Source organism: Portunus trituberculatus, chromosome 50, assembly GCF_017591435.1.
Source record: "Portunus trituberculatus isolate SZX2019 chromosome 50, ASM1759143v1, whole genome shotgun sequence".
Classification (NCBI taxonomy): Eukaryota; Metazoa; Arthropoda; class Malacostraca; order Decapoda; family Portunidae; genus Portunus; species Portunus trituberculatus.
Genome location: NC_059304.1, coordinates 16,065,986 through 16,079,766, shown reverse-complemented (window position 1 = coordinate 16,079,766; position 13,781 = coordinate 16,065,986). Strand labels below are relative to the sequence as shown.

Sequence of the window (13,781 nt, the reverse complement as noted above, 5' to 3'; positions counted from 1 at the left end):
ATCGTAAGAAAGGTAGTAGGCGTTGGTAGTAAGGCTGACTAGCGGCAGTGTCAAACTGGCAGTGATCATATTCTTGAATACTCCTATGCATCACCTCCACTACTTTCAAAGCGCTCTACTTGAAATTACATTAGTTTTTTAAGTGTGTTTTATGCTGCTAGAGAAAGATTAACTAAATTTCTACATTATTAACAGGAAAAACACTATTGAGAACCAGGCTAAACATCTCATTGACCTTTGAAAACAGTCGCAGTGAGAGAGCAAAGCGTTTCAGAATACTGACTTATGTAGTTTCACCAGTGCGGGAAAGAGCTTTGAGGGCATTAGGGAGTGAAGGCTGTTTGGAAGGTAGATAGTTCCGTAATGGCCCGTTAGGCTTCCAGTACACGGCCCTTTGTGGTCTTTTCCACTCGCGTTGGCCTTCCCCACTTCAGGGACACTGCATGCCAGATAACACGCCTCTCCTGAAAAGTTTCAATAATTTATGTGATGGGTTCAGCCTCTGATAGATGTGACTTGCGGTATGTTTGACATCCCCCTCTCGTCCTCGTCCCCCCCACCACACACACAGCACAGGCCCATTGGGGATACATTGTTGACACAGCCTGGCCCACGCTCGCCACAAACAGCATGGCCTTATAACTATTGGCCCGGCGTGACGTGCGGCCTGTGTGCAAAGGCTTCCTGCGGTTCTGGTCGTGGTAGTGATGGTGGTACTGGTTGTGGTGATGGTGGTGAGGATGATGGTAGTGGAACTTAATATAACAATGGTCAGAAAACATCGCCTCCGTTGAATTCTCAGGTAATTTGTATTTGAAGTTATTGCAGTAATTTTGCTGGCTGGCTCTTTCCTCTCACGATTTTTTTCCATTCCATTTTTAGCACAATAGTTAGCGCAAGAATGGATTTGTGTGTGTGTGTGTGTGTATGTGTGTGTGTGAGAGAGTGTGATGTGTTTCCGATACAGACAACGAATTTCCGCGGATTAATCCGCAGTGAGGGTAAGCGGCAGCTTTTGTGTGATGACCAAGGCGCTCATTTCTGGCTTTGTTATTGACGTCACGCCGTGTAAAATGTCGCAGTGGATATTCTCGTTTTTGGTCCCATATCCCCTTCCCATCTCCACGAAAAAGAAATGAATCTATAATCTGATGAAGCGACTCGTAATCTGTTTGTATCCTATGTGCACTCTCTGTCCGAGATGAGCAGGAGCACTACAGGAATACAGGTTTTACAACAGAAGGACATGGCACAGTCACCGAATTGGGATAGGGATGGCTGTAAAAATTATCCTTTTATTGTGTTACAAATGTCTTGGAAGGAGGGGATTTTTTTTTTCACTTAAGCTGCAAAATCCTTAAAAATAAAAAGAATGGGTAGGACGTTCAGCAATACCCTATATATTGTTCTCTGTTCATTGGTATCCGCGTATACACTATAAAAACACTAAACACTATCCGTTCATGTGTGTCTGTTTGTTCGTCCTTGTAAATACAAACTTACATATTTGCTATTTGCATGTCCACCTATCTTCTTGTTTGTTTACTTCTCTAACTACAGAGGTATATTATGTATGTGTCTACCTTGACATATTTGGATCTGTTTCCATTTAATCCGAGCATACATTTAATAACGTTCTATTGTATCTACTGGAAATATGATTATAATTATGTCTATCATAACGTATATAGATCTATCTATTTAGCTATTTATCTATATATCTTATTCATCTATAATTCATTCCTTCCACCACACATTTATCCACGTTTTTTTTTTTTTTTTTTTTTTTTCCTCTTCAGGTGAGTGGTGCAAAGCAAGGCCAACGGTCCGAGTGGTAGCAGGCAAGGTGAGACCAAAGGGTACGTTTGAGACACTTGAGGCCGTGTATCTGTGCATCGTGACTCTTGATGATTGTGTTTTTACTTGTCCGTATTTTTGTCCCTGTCTGTTTGTACGAAAGAAAAATCAATGCTGGCTTTACTTGTACCATGTAGCAAAGAGCGCCACACATTCACGTCAGGCTTTCAGGAAGGAAAAAGCCACTCTCTGTTTGTGGCTGATCATTTCTTACATAGTAAACATATACATGCCAATTAAAGAAAACGTAAGTGATAGGTGCAAGAAATCAGTGTGTGTGTGTGTGTGTGTGTATTTCACTGTTTGATCTGCTGCAGTCTCTGACGAGACAGCCAGACGTTACCCTACGGAACGAGCTCAGAGCTCATTATTTCCGATCTTCGGATAGGCCTGAGACCAGGCACACACTACACACCGGGACAACAAGGTCACAACTCCTCGATTTACATCCCGTACCTACTCACTGCTAGGTGAACAGGGGCTACACGTGAAAGGAGACACACCCAAATATCTCCACCCGGCCGGGGAATCGAACTCCGGTCCTCTGGCTTGTGAAGCCAGCGCTCTAACCACTGAGCTACCGGGCGTGTGTGTTTGTGTGTGCATATTTGTGTGTGCGTATGTGTGTGTTACCAGTTCCAAGACGACGAGCAAGGCGGAGATGAAACTCGTAGTCATCACTCTGGTCAAGATTAGATTTAAAAAGGAAAATTAGTTCCGCAGCGGTGGCGTCGTGGCTTCCGTAGCATCCCTTCTCAGACACTGGAGTGGAAGAGGCTACCCCGGCTTAGACAGTTGCGATACAAGTATTTGTTGAGTGTTTGTAGCCCCGGTGTGGTGTGGGCCAGGTGTGTAACATCCACCGTATTGGCCCCGCGCACCCTACCTCACGCTAATTATACTCACCTCCTTTCCTGAGTCTTCCCTTGGCTCTCTCAGCAGCTTATAGCCGAGACCCAAGGGATCTGCTGCAGTCTCTGACTAGACAGCCAGACGTTACCCTACGGAACGAGCTCAGAGCTCATTATTTCCGATCTTCGGATAGGTCTGAGACCAGGCATACACCACACACCGGGACAACAAGGTCACAACTCCTCGATTTACATCCCGTACCTACTCACTGCTAGGTGAACAGGGGCTACACGTGAAAGGAGACACACCCAAATATCTCCACCCGGCCGGGGAATCGAACCCCGGTCCTCTGGATTGTGAAGCCAGATAGCGAGGTGGCCTTCTCACAACCCCACCCCTCGCATTGTTTACACACTTATCCGCCGCCCCTGCACTACTCACAGGCTCCTCTCCCTTCCCCACCCACATCACCGCGCCTCTCACAGCCTCGTGCAATACTCGAAAGAAAAGAAGAAAGGGAAGGAAGAAGAGTGGTAGTCAAAAGAAGCGTGAGAAGAAGGAATGGTGGATAGGTGGAGAAAATAAAGTACAGTAGCAGTAGATTGATTGATTGATACATTTATTGTTGAATTAATAAATAATTACAACAAAGGAGGAGGAGGATGGGCCTTGCCAACCCCCCCCCACCACCTGGGCAAAGACTTAAGGTTAAAGTATCACAAAAATAACTCTGGACAGTATACACAACAAGAATACAAGTATTTCAATAAATAAATACACATATTGCACACCTTATTGCCTAAGACATCCTACAGTCTGGGAGCAAACTGAGGATATTCCTTGAGTATATCCCTGAGGGTAGCAGAGTCTAGGAGATAGTCAATGAGGCTGTACAAGTCATGCTAACCTTGTGGCCTAAATTTAGCAATGAGAGGACATTCCATGATATAGTGACGCAGAGTGTGTCCCCTTGGTGCACACAGCACACAGCACACACCAGGAGAAGCACTGACTTCCCAAAAGTATTTATAGCCTAATCTGAGCCTCATTGCCACCTTGTCATGTGATGCAGTGTGTCTCCCATAGGTGTAAGCACAGCTCTGGGAGACACGTGCATAGTGAAGACTAGTGCTACTGCCCCTATGGCAACAAAGCTCCAACTGATCACTAATGCTACTTTGTACAAAGTCCTTAATGCTACTCTTAACATAACCCAGAGTGTACTCAGTGCCAGGGTCCACTGTGTCATCTTGTAGGGCACACTGAGCAAGGTGGTCTGCTTTTTCATTTAGGGATACCCACATGAGAGGGTATCCAGATGAAATGGACCGTGGCACCAGCACCTTCTAGGGCGTGGATGAGATCAAGACACTTATTAACTAGATCACAGTCCATGGGGAGGTGGATTGAAGGGCGTACAATGCAGCCTGACTGTCAATAAAGAAATATACATTCTTATGGAGAGGCGCCACAATGTGGAGCGCCTCCAGTACAGCATACAGTTCTGCTCTAGTGGAAGACATGGGTGCAGGGAGCCGCCTGGAAACCTCAGTGTCAGTGTAGAGACTGGCAGAGATGTAGTCACGGATGAACAGCCCACATCCAGACCTGCTGCCATTGACTGACCCATCACAATAAACATGAATAGCCTGAACGTGTGGGTACTTGGACAATTTAGTCATGAACATGTCTTGCAGCACATGAGGGAGCCAGTCCCTCTTGGGCTGATGCAGTGAGTGAATATCAACACTGACACGGTGAGGGTTCCAGGCGGGTTGCAGCGGTGACATAACAACGTTAATACAAGCCTCGGCTACACCTACACTTGTCAGTACTCCCAAGATCTTCCTGAGGTATGGTGTTGTAGGAGTGCGAGGATCATGATACAGGGGGTCAGTGATCCCTTTAGAGAGTCAGAGCCCGTGCATAGCATCCGACTAATTGTGCGACAAGTCATTTCCTGTACCCTACACATAATACTCGGCAGGTGCAGTTCAGCTCTGAGGACTTCAATCCGTGCAGTCCTGGGGCATCCCAAGATTATCCGCATGGCTTCATTCTGTACAAGCTCCAGGGGACGGAGTTGGGTGGCACTAAATTGTATTAAAACAATAATCAATAAGGGATCGTATGACAGATATATAGAACATTCTTAGGACTGGAATGCCACCCCCCAGGCCCCTGTTGGCTAGCAGCCGAAGTGGTGCTAGCCGTGGCAGACAGAGGTCTCGAACATAGTGGACGGCTTGAAGAGACTTCCTAAAGCTCATCTGAACACCCAGGTACTTGTGTATGTGAACTCTAGGGATGGGAATGTTATTTACAGTGGGCAGCCGAGACCTTCCCTTTAGCTTGAAATTTTGTTTTACATTCATTAATCACTAGTCCCATTTGGACACACAACGCTGCCAGTTGTGACAAAGCAACCTGGAGAATCCTGGGTGTGGGGCATTGGAGGAGTATGTCATCAGCATAGATAAGGACCTGGGTGCCCTGCAGAAAGGAACAGCGTGCAATTTTGTCCATTAAAACATTGAAAAGCATTGGACTAAGGACTCCACCCTGTGGTGTTCCAAGCTCAAAAACTTCCTCAGAGGAGACTGCACCTTGAAACCAAACCTGTGCTGTTCTATTGTACAAATAGTCCCTGATCCATCCTAATAATCTACCTTTGACACCTTTGAGAATGAGTTCCTCCATAATAACATCTTTGTTGGCCCTGTCGAAGGCACCCTTGAGATCAACGAAAGCTCTGCGGGTAGCATCCTTATTTATAAGACACTCAACAAAACAATGACTTGTAGAGTGACCTTTTAGGAAGCCATGTACATTGTCCACCTTGTATATAAGTCTGTTCAATATTACCCGTTCCATCATCTTACACAGACAGCTGGTGAGAGAAATAGGGCGAAAGGTGCCATCACCTTTGGGTATTGGGATGACGATGGCTGTTTTCCAAGAGCGGGGAAGCTTGCCTGCAGTGAAAGACATATTAAATAAATCCAAGATAGGGTTGTCTACCTTTACCTCCAGGAGAGCATTGAGGATATCATAGGTGATGCCATCCTTGCCAGGAGCTGTTGACTTGCCCAACTTGACTGCCGAGAGGAGTTCGTCATGCGTGATAGGCACACAGGTGTCGTCCAGCAGAGGAATACTGTGGCAAAGCAACTCCATCCTTCGTGGACTTTGCTGATCAAGCGCCTCCTGGTGTTCCACAGGAAGGCCAGAGAAGGATGAGGCTTCCTTCCACTGCAAGACGAGTTCTCGTGCCCTGCCTGCAGGATCAGGGTCACACACCTGCCGTCTGGACTTGCCCCGGACGCTGTTGACATGGTGCCACACCTCCCGGAGGGACCGGGTCCTGCGCACCTTGTCCAGGAAGGAGACCCAGTACTTCTTCCTTTCCTGCTGCCGCAGATCCGTGAGGTGTCGAGCCACGGTAACCATGGCATCCCGTGACTCTGTGTCTGCTGGGTTGAGCTGCCAACGTCTCTGGTAGGCAGCGAGCGTCTGTTGGCAGTTCAGAATGACAGGGTCGGTAGCGTAAGTCCAGCGGCGTGGAGCATGGGCCCTTGCTGGAACCCTTGGAGTCGCGATGAATCCCTCGATGGTGTGCAGGAGTCCGTCGTACAGTGCCTCTGCATCAGCAAAGGAGCCCTTCACGGCAGCGTACCACGCCACCACATGGACGACGAGGTCCGTCATCCTGGATGGTGGCACCGTCAAGCGCTTCCTGGGCACTGCCGGGGCGGACTGCACCGGGAGGGTCGTCTCCAGGGCGAAGTGGTCGCTCAGCAATGACCTGACAAGATAAGTTTGGGCAGTATATGTTGGCATATTGATGAGGGCTACATAATCAAGTCTGCCTCCTTGAACATGTGTGGGTGTGTGGTCCCCAGTAAGTACAGCTGTATCTGTGGTGTCAAGGAAAGCCTTCCAGCGCACACCATTGGCATTGGTGGTGAGGTGGCTTCCTAATTCCTTATGCCTGGCATTAAGGTCACCCATGATAACACTTTGCTCTTCAAGAACATATTCAGGAAAATTTGCAATATTTAAGGCACCAGCATGAATGTACATGTTTACAAAGTAAATAATTTCACCCACAGTGTGCAAGCAAACAGTAATAAATTCAATACCCTCAGTGACCCCCATTTCCATGAAGTTAACTGGAATCCCATGTTTAATGTAAGTGGCCATCCCCCGACTACTGCCGTCACCACAACTGAGGGTGTGGGAGACATAACCCCGCAGCTCAGGCACCCTTGGCCCTACCTCCTGTAAGGCAATAATGTCAGGCTTATGGAGAAGGACATGAGAGTGTAAGTCAGTGAAACGGGCATGTAGACCATGTAGAAGTATTGATGATCTACTAAAACAAACTTCTTGCCCTATCCATTCCTACGTTGATGATACCACCCTACATTTTTCCACGTCTTTACAGAAACGACCAACTCTTCACGAAGTTAACAGATCCCTCAGGAACGCCACAAAACGCCTGACCTCTGATCTTTCTAACATTTCTGATTGGGGCAAAGAAAACTTAACTGTGTTCAATGCCTCAAAAACTCAATTCCACCATCTATCAGCTCGGGACACCTTTCCAGACAACTATCCCCTCCTCTTCAGTAACACTCAACTGTCCTCTTTTACACTGAATATCCTCGGTATGTCCTTTCCTTATTATCTAAACTGGAAACTTCATATCTCATCTCTTGTTAAAGCATGCAGTTTCTATAGGAAGTTAAACGTTCTCAGGAGTCTCCGCCAGTTTTTCTCATCCCCCAACCGCTTACTCTGTACAAGGGCCTTATCCGCCCATTTATGGAGTACTCTTCGCATGTATGGGGGATTCCACTCACACATGCAATTTTATTAGATAGGGTGGAATCAAAAGCTTTTCCTCTTATGAACACCTCTCCTCTGATTGACTGTTTTCAACCTCTTTCTCACCGCTGGAATGTTGCATCTCTTGCTATCTTCTACCGCTGTTATCATGGTAACTGATCTTCTGATGTTGCTATAGCTGCATGTCTCCCCTCCTCCCCCTCCCTCGCTGCACAAGGCTTTCTTCTTCTCTCACCCCTATTTCTCTGCAACTCTTTAATGCTAGAGTTACCCAATACTCTCAATCATTCATTCCTTTCTCTGATAAACTCTGAACCTCCCTACCTGCTTCTTTATTTCTAACCTCCTATGACTTGATTTCATTAAGAGGGAAGTTTCGAGATATTTTTTTCTTAATTTTGGCTAATTGCCATTGAGTAATGATGGAGAGGGAAAGGAAAGAAGTACAAGTAATATTGGTGATAAAGGTGGAGAGTAACGGGAGGATGAGCAGATGGAGGGAAGTATCAGTGTGCATATGTAGCAATGAGTATGGGAGTGTAGGGTAAGGGAGAGAAAGAGAGGAGTGTAGAGGAAGGAAGAAGGAGTGTAAGGGCAAACAAAGGGGCGTGTAGGGAAAGAATGAAAGGCGTGTAGGGTCCCTTAAGGTGATACCAAAGAAGCTAAATAGACCAGGAACTATTACTTTAGCTTCTTTGCATGATACAGTGGCGGCAGGTGGGTGTTTTTCTCGCTCTGAAATCAATCAGATAACCGTGCCGACGGTTGTCGCTTAAACATGACAAACATTTACGCCAACTCTTTTCCGCCCGAAAAACGTGCAGGGCTGGTTATTCTTGGCGTCGATCGGGGCTGCATCCCTCTCCCCACCTGTCGAGACTGTACCGGTGCTCTGTGCCCTCCCTAGGCTGTCACCGCTCGAGTCCCCTCTTTTCTTACTTACACGAACTAACACACCTATGAATCTTGATTAGGGAAAGGAGTTTTCGCTAGTTAAGACGAAACAGTGAGCAAGGCAAATACAGAAATGTTAGGTCTTGAAGATCACAACGCAGGAAGTACGTGAGAAAGGTGTTCCCTCTGGGGCTCAAAACAGTGAGGGACATCAGTAGTATATTTAGTCGGGTCGGTATCCGTCAGAAAGAAAAGGTCATGCATGGTTTCATAGATATTTAGCCGCTATTCTTGAGACAGTCGTAATATTAGTTAAGAGAACCATCAAGTTGCTCATAAGAATATAGCGTATGCTTAAATGAAGCTTTCTCTTCTATAGGAAAAAATATAGTAATTTGTCTGTTAATGGTGGAGACGCGAGAGAGGAAAAGCCACGGGAATAAAAAAAAATGTTCCGTCATAGTATACTGACTAGACATGGTAAAGTTCCAAGACACAGTTGGTCGGTAAAGAAGGTAACTGCCACTGAAATCACGCAGGATTGAAATTTCCGAGAAAAGATAGTCCCTTGGAAGCTAAAGCAGGAATTTTACACAGCGCCGCCTCTATCAGAGAGATTCCGCAGTGGAGAAGTGTCACCATGCACTCCAGCGCTCGTCATTCATTAGAGATAACAAGCTGCTAGTCGAGACACCGGTCTCGCATCGCTAGCAAGAATGTATCCATCACTTCCTGACTCCCTGTCAGTTTTTCACTCTCGAAAACCCACTTCCACACGTTTCCTTTCACGAATACTGACTAGTTATTTTCCTCATGAAAAACAATTATGTATGACCTTAAGACTGCCACGAATGAAAGATGTGTGTAGCAGCAGCAACGGCAACAGCAGGAGGAAGAGGAGGCAGCAAAGAGGTAAGAAGGGAGTAAAGCCTGAGCAGGCCCTCCTCCTCTATCCCATCCTCTCCTGGCCTTTGCGGCATCAATCTCAAAATTAATCACCGACAGTGAAATGCATGGAGAAGGTGAAGACACTTATGAGCATCTACTCGTATTTTGGCATCGCTCTTCTGACAGGCGCCGACTGTTGCACCCGCCCCACCTCCCTCCCCACACACACAAAATATTGATGAAATATTCATGAAATATTCCATTGGTGAGCATGACGTATATATGTGAAGCAAACTGGCGTTCATGAACGCTGCGGCAGCAGCAGCAAAATTGTACCACATCGGTGTCGCCACCAGCACATTCTCTCCGTGTCGGATTTGCTACTCTTGAGTTTTGTAGCAAGACGGTGTGAGGTGTGACGCAATGGTGTCACTACAACTACTGTTACCATCCCTGCTACTGCTGCTACTGCTACTGTTCACTCTACTAAACTTACACCAGGTGACAAATGCACCCTTGTGAGTAAAATGCAAAATATCTTTATAGAAATTAATGACGCTCGCGTTGTTGTAGATTTTTACAGCACTAACCATGACTACCTTCAACGATAACAAATGAGCACGGGCAGGTAAAATGAAGTAAACTGGTTGTGAGTGGACGAGGATGGAATAACGGCAGATCACGGACGGGACTCGGTACCACGCCAGGCAGAAAATAAGGTGGGGAGCTGAAATCAGAAGATTAAATAGAGAAACAGAGATAGATCAGTGATAATGACGGTAGTGTTGATGAAAGGTCCTGGTAGTCACTAATTGAAAAATGGTGCTTTTGTTGGTGGAAGGACGCGAGCAAGTCTATCTCTATTCAGCACATAAACTGTAGTTCCTGTTAATTGTGCAATGTATGAAATCTCGAGTTTCAAAATTTTAAGTATCGTCGACGTAATGTGAGTCTTTGTTATAAAAATGATAGTACGTATATATAAAGTTGTCAGCTCCGTCATTAGAGTAGTTAATGTGTAGTGAATGGTGATGTGTCCTTGCCAGCAAACTGATCATGGCGTATGTAGAGAAGCCTCTTGGATCTTCACCTGCTCAGGAATTGTGAGTGATGGAATTGTTAATTGCGCGGCACGGCTTATATTGAGATCTTTTGTTATATATTACCATAGCATAGCTAAGTATTTGGTATCATGATATACTATATGTAGTGATAATGAGTCATATTTCTTAACTCCATTCCAACAGTTATCAGATGACAATCCACTACGTGATTTTGATCCAACTTAAAGGTCAGCAAGGTAAATGATAGCCAGGATGTACAGAGATGTCTAATGTGGTAACAAAGAAGGAAAGAAAGTTTCCTTGCTATATATTGGAACCACGATAATAGACCAAGGATCATGTATTTACTTTGCTATTATTATTTTCATTATTATTTTTTATTATTATTGTTATTATTACTATTATTATTATTGTTATTATTATTATTATTATTATTATTATTATTATTATTATTATTATTATTATTATTATTATTATTATTATTATTATTATTATTATTATTATTATTATTATTATTGTTGTTGTTGTTGTTGTTGTTGTTGTTGTTGTTGCCTCTACAATTTTAGTACCGTTTACCTCATTAACATTGAGCACACAGTGTTATGTTGTTTTCCCTTATCCACGACTCTGTGCAACGCTGTGCCTGGAAGGCTTCGCCAGTGTGTAAGAGTAGCGGGGTGCTACGTGATCCAATCACTCTGTATTCCTGTACGTTTATAACAACATGAGTCTCATCATTTTAGTTTGAATTAGAGTGCATGTAGCCTCTGGAGTATCTACCTTGTCGAAAAAAAAAATAATGATAATCATAATATGAAAAATTATGATTGGAAAGCATTCTTCCTTTCTAAAAAGATATTTAAGATTCTAATAGATGTTATCATCGTTTTCCCTCAGCCCGACGGGGTTGACGAAGGCAGTACTCCAGCAGGCTACTTGCATCCCCGGCAGCAGCCGCAGCGCTGTCCCGCCCCACCTGGCCCCGCCCCGCCCCGTCCCGTCCTGACGCCGCTGTTTGAGTCTTGGGAGGAATAAATCTTGCAGACGCTGACACAAGGTGGATATTATTTAGCTTGCAAAGTCCTCACCTCACACATACATGTAACTGTGATTTACATAAACCATTAATATAAGATTAGATGTACTTGATATTCGATTTACATAAGAACATAAAAAAGGGGGAAGCTGCAAGAGGCCGCTAAGCTTACACGTGGCAGTCTCTGTATGAACAAAGCTACTTAATTCCATCTGTCATCTCCATCCATAAATTTATCTAATTTTCTTTTAAAGCTCCCTATTTATAATGGGGTTCTGACAGAAATGACACTTTGTACCTTTTGTAGTCGCGCATAGCCCCAGACGCTGGACTCAGCAGAACTGTAACCTGCAGCTCCAACCTGCGTGAAGGGGCGTTAATACCCGTCCAGTCGTCTGCTCGCCTTCCAACATCAGTCTGGAGTCATGGCGGTAAGCAGACTCACCACCTCAAAGGCGGTGATATCGTGCATCTGTAATCGAGAACCGTGATTCAAATCTGCAGAAGGCACGGAAGGACATAGTGCCTGTTAAGTCGTTCTTTTGTCACATGGGCGTTCAGATGCTTGTTTTCTAGATGATTTTGTTTAGCATGTATTTTTATTTATATTCATTTTTTATTATTTTATTGTTTATTATTTTATTTTATTAATGGGGAGGAGTTGGGACAGAGTGGCGAGAAGAGTCATTTAAATGAATATGCAGCGCAAGCCGGTAGTTTTCACCGGATTGCCAGTGTTGAAGAATGTCTTGTTTACAGCCACTATTCATGTAATTTAAGTTATTATGACGTAGGAATAAATATTACTGAAATTCACGTTTAAAAGTGTGACGTAGTGCTGTGGATCATTCCGCCCGTACCGTTTCCTACAGTCTCGTCATATTCCTCGAGTCTATCAATTTGGAGGAACAGAGAGGCCTTCCTAGATAATGCCCAGTCACATCTGGGGTTTTGTCTTTCCCTTGCAGACCGGGAGCACCGGTGCTATTGTCAAGACTGGCGACATGGTGCCTCTGCACCAAATAACAGATACAGCTGCTGGCATCCCTTGGTACGTGACCACCTCACCATCATTCAGCACATCCCAGCCTGCCTTCCAACGCTTTAGCCTTACCACCACCTGTCCCGCCTCCAAGAGAAACAGCATAGCGTCGTTGATGAGCGGCTCCGGTGCCTGCAAACTACCCGAGGTTAGTCACGCTCCCTCTCATGTCGCCAGCAGAAAGCGATCAGGTGAACAACACTATAACACTCACCACATTAACGACACATGCACTAGCGGTGCTTCTCACGCCTCTGGTCAAAGAACAAGAGAAACGCTCCGGAGGACGGATGCACTTTCATTACGCTGAAGTCTTGTCTTAGTAGTGTGCTGCCCACTATATACTAATGCATTTGTATTATTATTATTATTAATGTTTAAAGTTTTCAAGACGATAACCGGTGTTTTTATTATTATCATTATTATTGTTAATATTATTATCATTATTATTATTGTTATTATTATTATTTAGTAGTAGTAGTAGTAGTAGTAGTAGTAGTAGTAGTAGTAGTAGTAGTAGTAGTAGTAGTAATAGTAATAGTAGTAGTAGTAGTAGTAGTAGTAGTAGTAGTAGTAGTATTGTTATTAATATTATCATTATTATTGTTATTATTATTGTTATTATTATTATTATTATTATTATTATTATTATTATTATTATTATCATTATTATTATTATTATTATTATCATTATTATTATTATTATTATTATTATCATTATTATCATTGTTATTGTTATTATTATTATTATTGTTATTATTATTATTATTATTATTTTTGTCATCATCATCGTCATTGTTATTCTGTTGTTGTTGCTATTGTTGTCGTTTTATACCCTTACATATATAATAGTAACAATATTCATATTGTTTTGTGATATTTATTTCATTGGTGGTTATTAATTTCATTACTTGTTCATTAATATATTAATTCACTTCTTCGTTCATTAATTCATTTACGTATTTACATATCCATTCATCCATCCATCCATCCATCCATCCATCCATCCACCTATCTATCCATCTATCTATCTATCTATCTATCTATCTATCTATCTATGTATCTATCTATCTCCCGAACTATCAACAAATCTTGTTTTCTCTCTTTTCCGTCAGACTGAAGTTCTTAGCTTTTGTCTGCCTTTCAGTTTCCAGTTTCCAGCTGGTGGCAAGGAACCATGAGTGTGTAGATTGTTGTGTACATCACTGGCATGTTGTTGGCAAAGTGTTGTGACCGGTAGCAAGGAGTCAAAGACAAACTGCAGACGCATTTTTAGGATGATGTAGTGTAGGTGCCT

General features: G+C 43.8%; 1 protein-coding gene across 7 annotated transcripts in view; it reads left to right on the top strand.

The window, feature by feature from the left end:
* LOC123500157 (zinc finger protein 385B-like) overlaps positions 1–13,781 on the top strand; it is a 157,881-nt gene that overhangs the window by 100,598 nt on the left and 43,502 nt on the right. For 2 of the 7 annotated variants that reach the window (XM_045248851.1, XM_045248846.1), the window contains exons 2-4: positions 11,304–11,463; positions 11,750–11,873; positions 12,411–12,632. In XM_045248851.1, coding sequence (XP_045104786.1) covers positions 11,868–11,873; positions 12,411–12,632 — 228 coding nt within the window. In that variant the 5' untranslated portion in view covers positions 11,304–11,463; positions 11,750–11,867. Of the gene's footprint in view, positions 1–1,804; positions 1,860–11,303; positions 12,633–13,781 lie in introns of those variants that run through there. The other 5 variants (XM_045248850.1, XM_045248845.1, XM_045248847.1 and 2 more) reach the window with 4 other exon arrangements.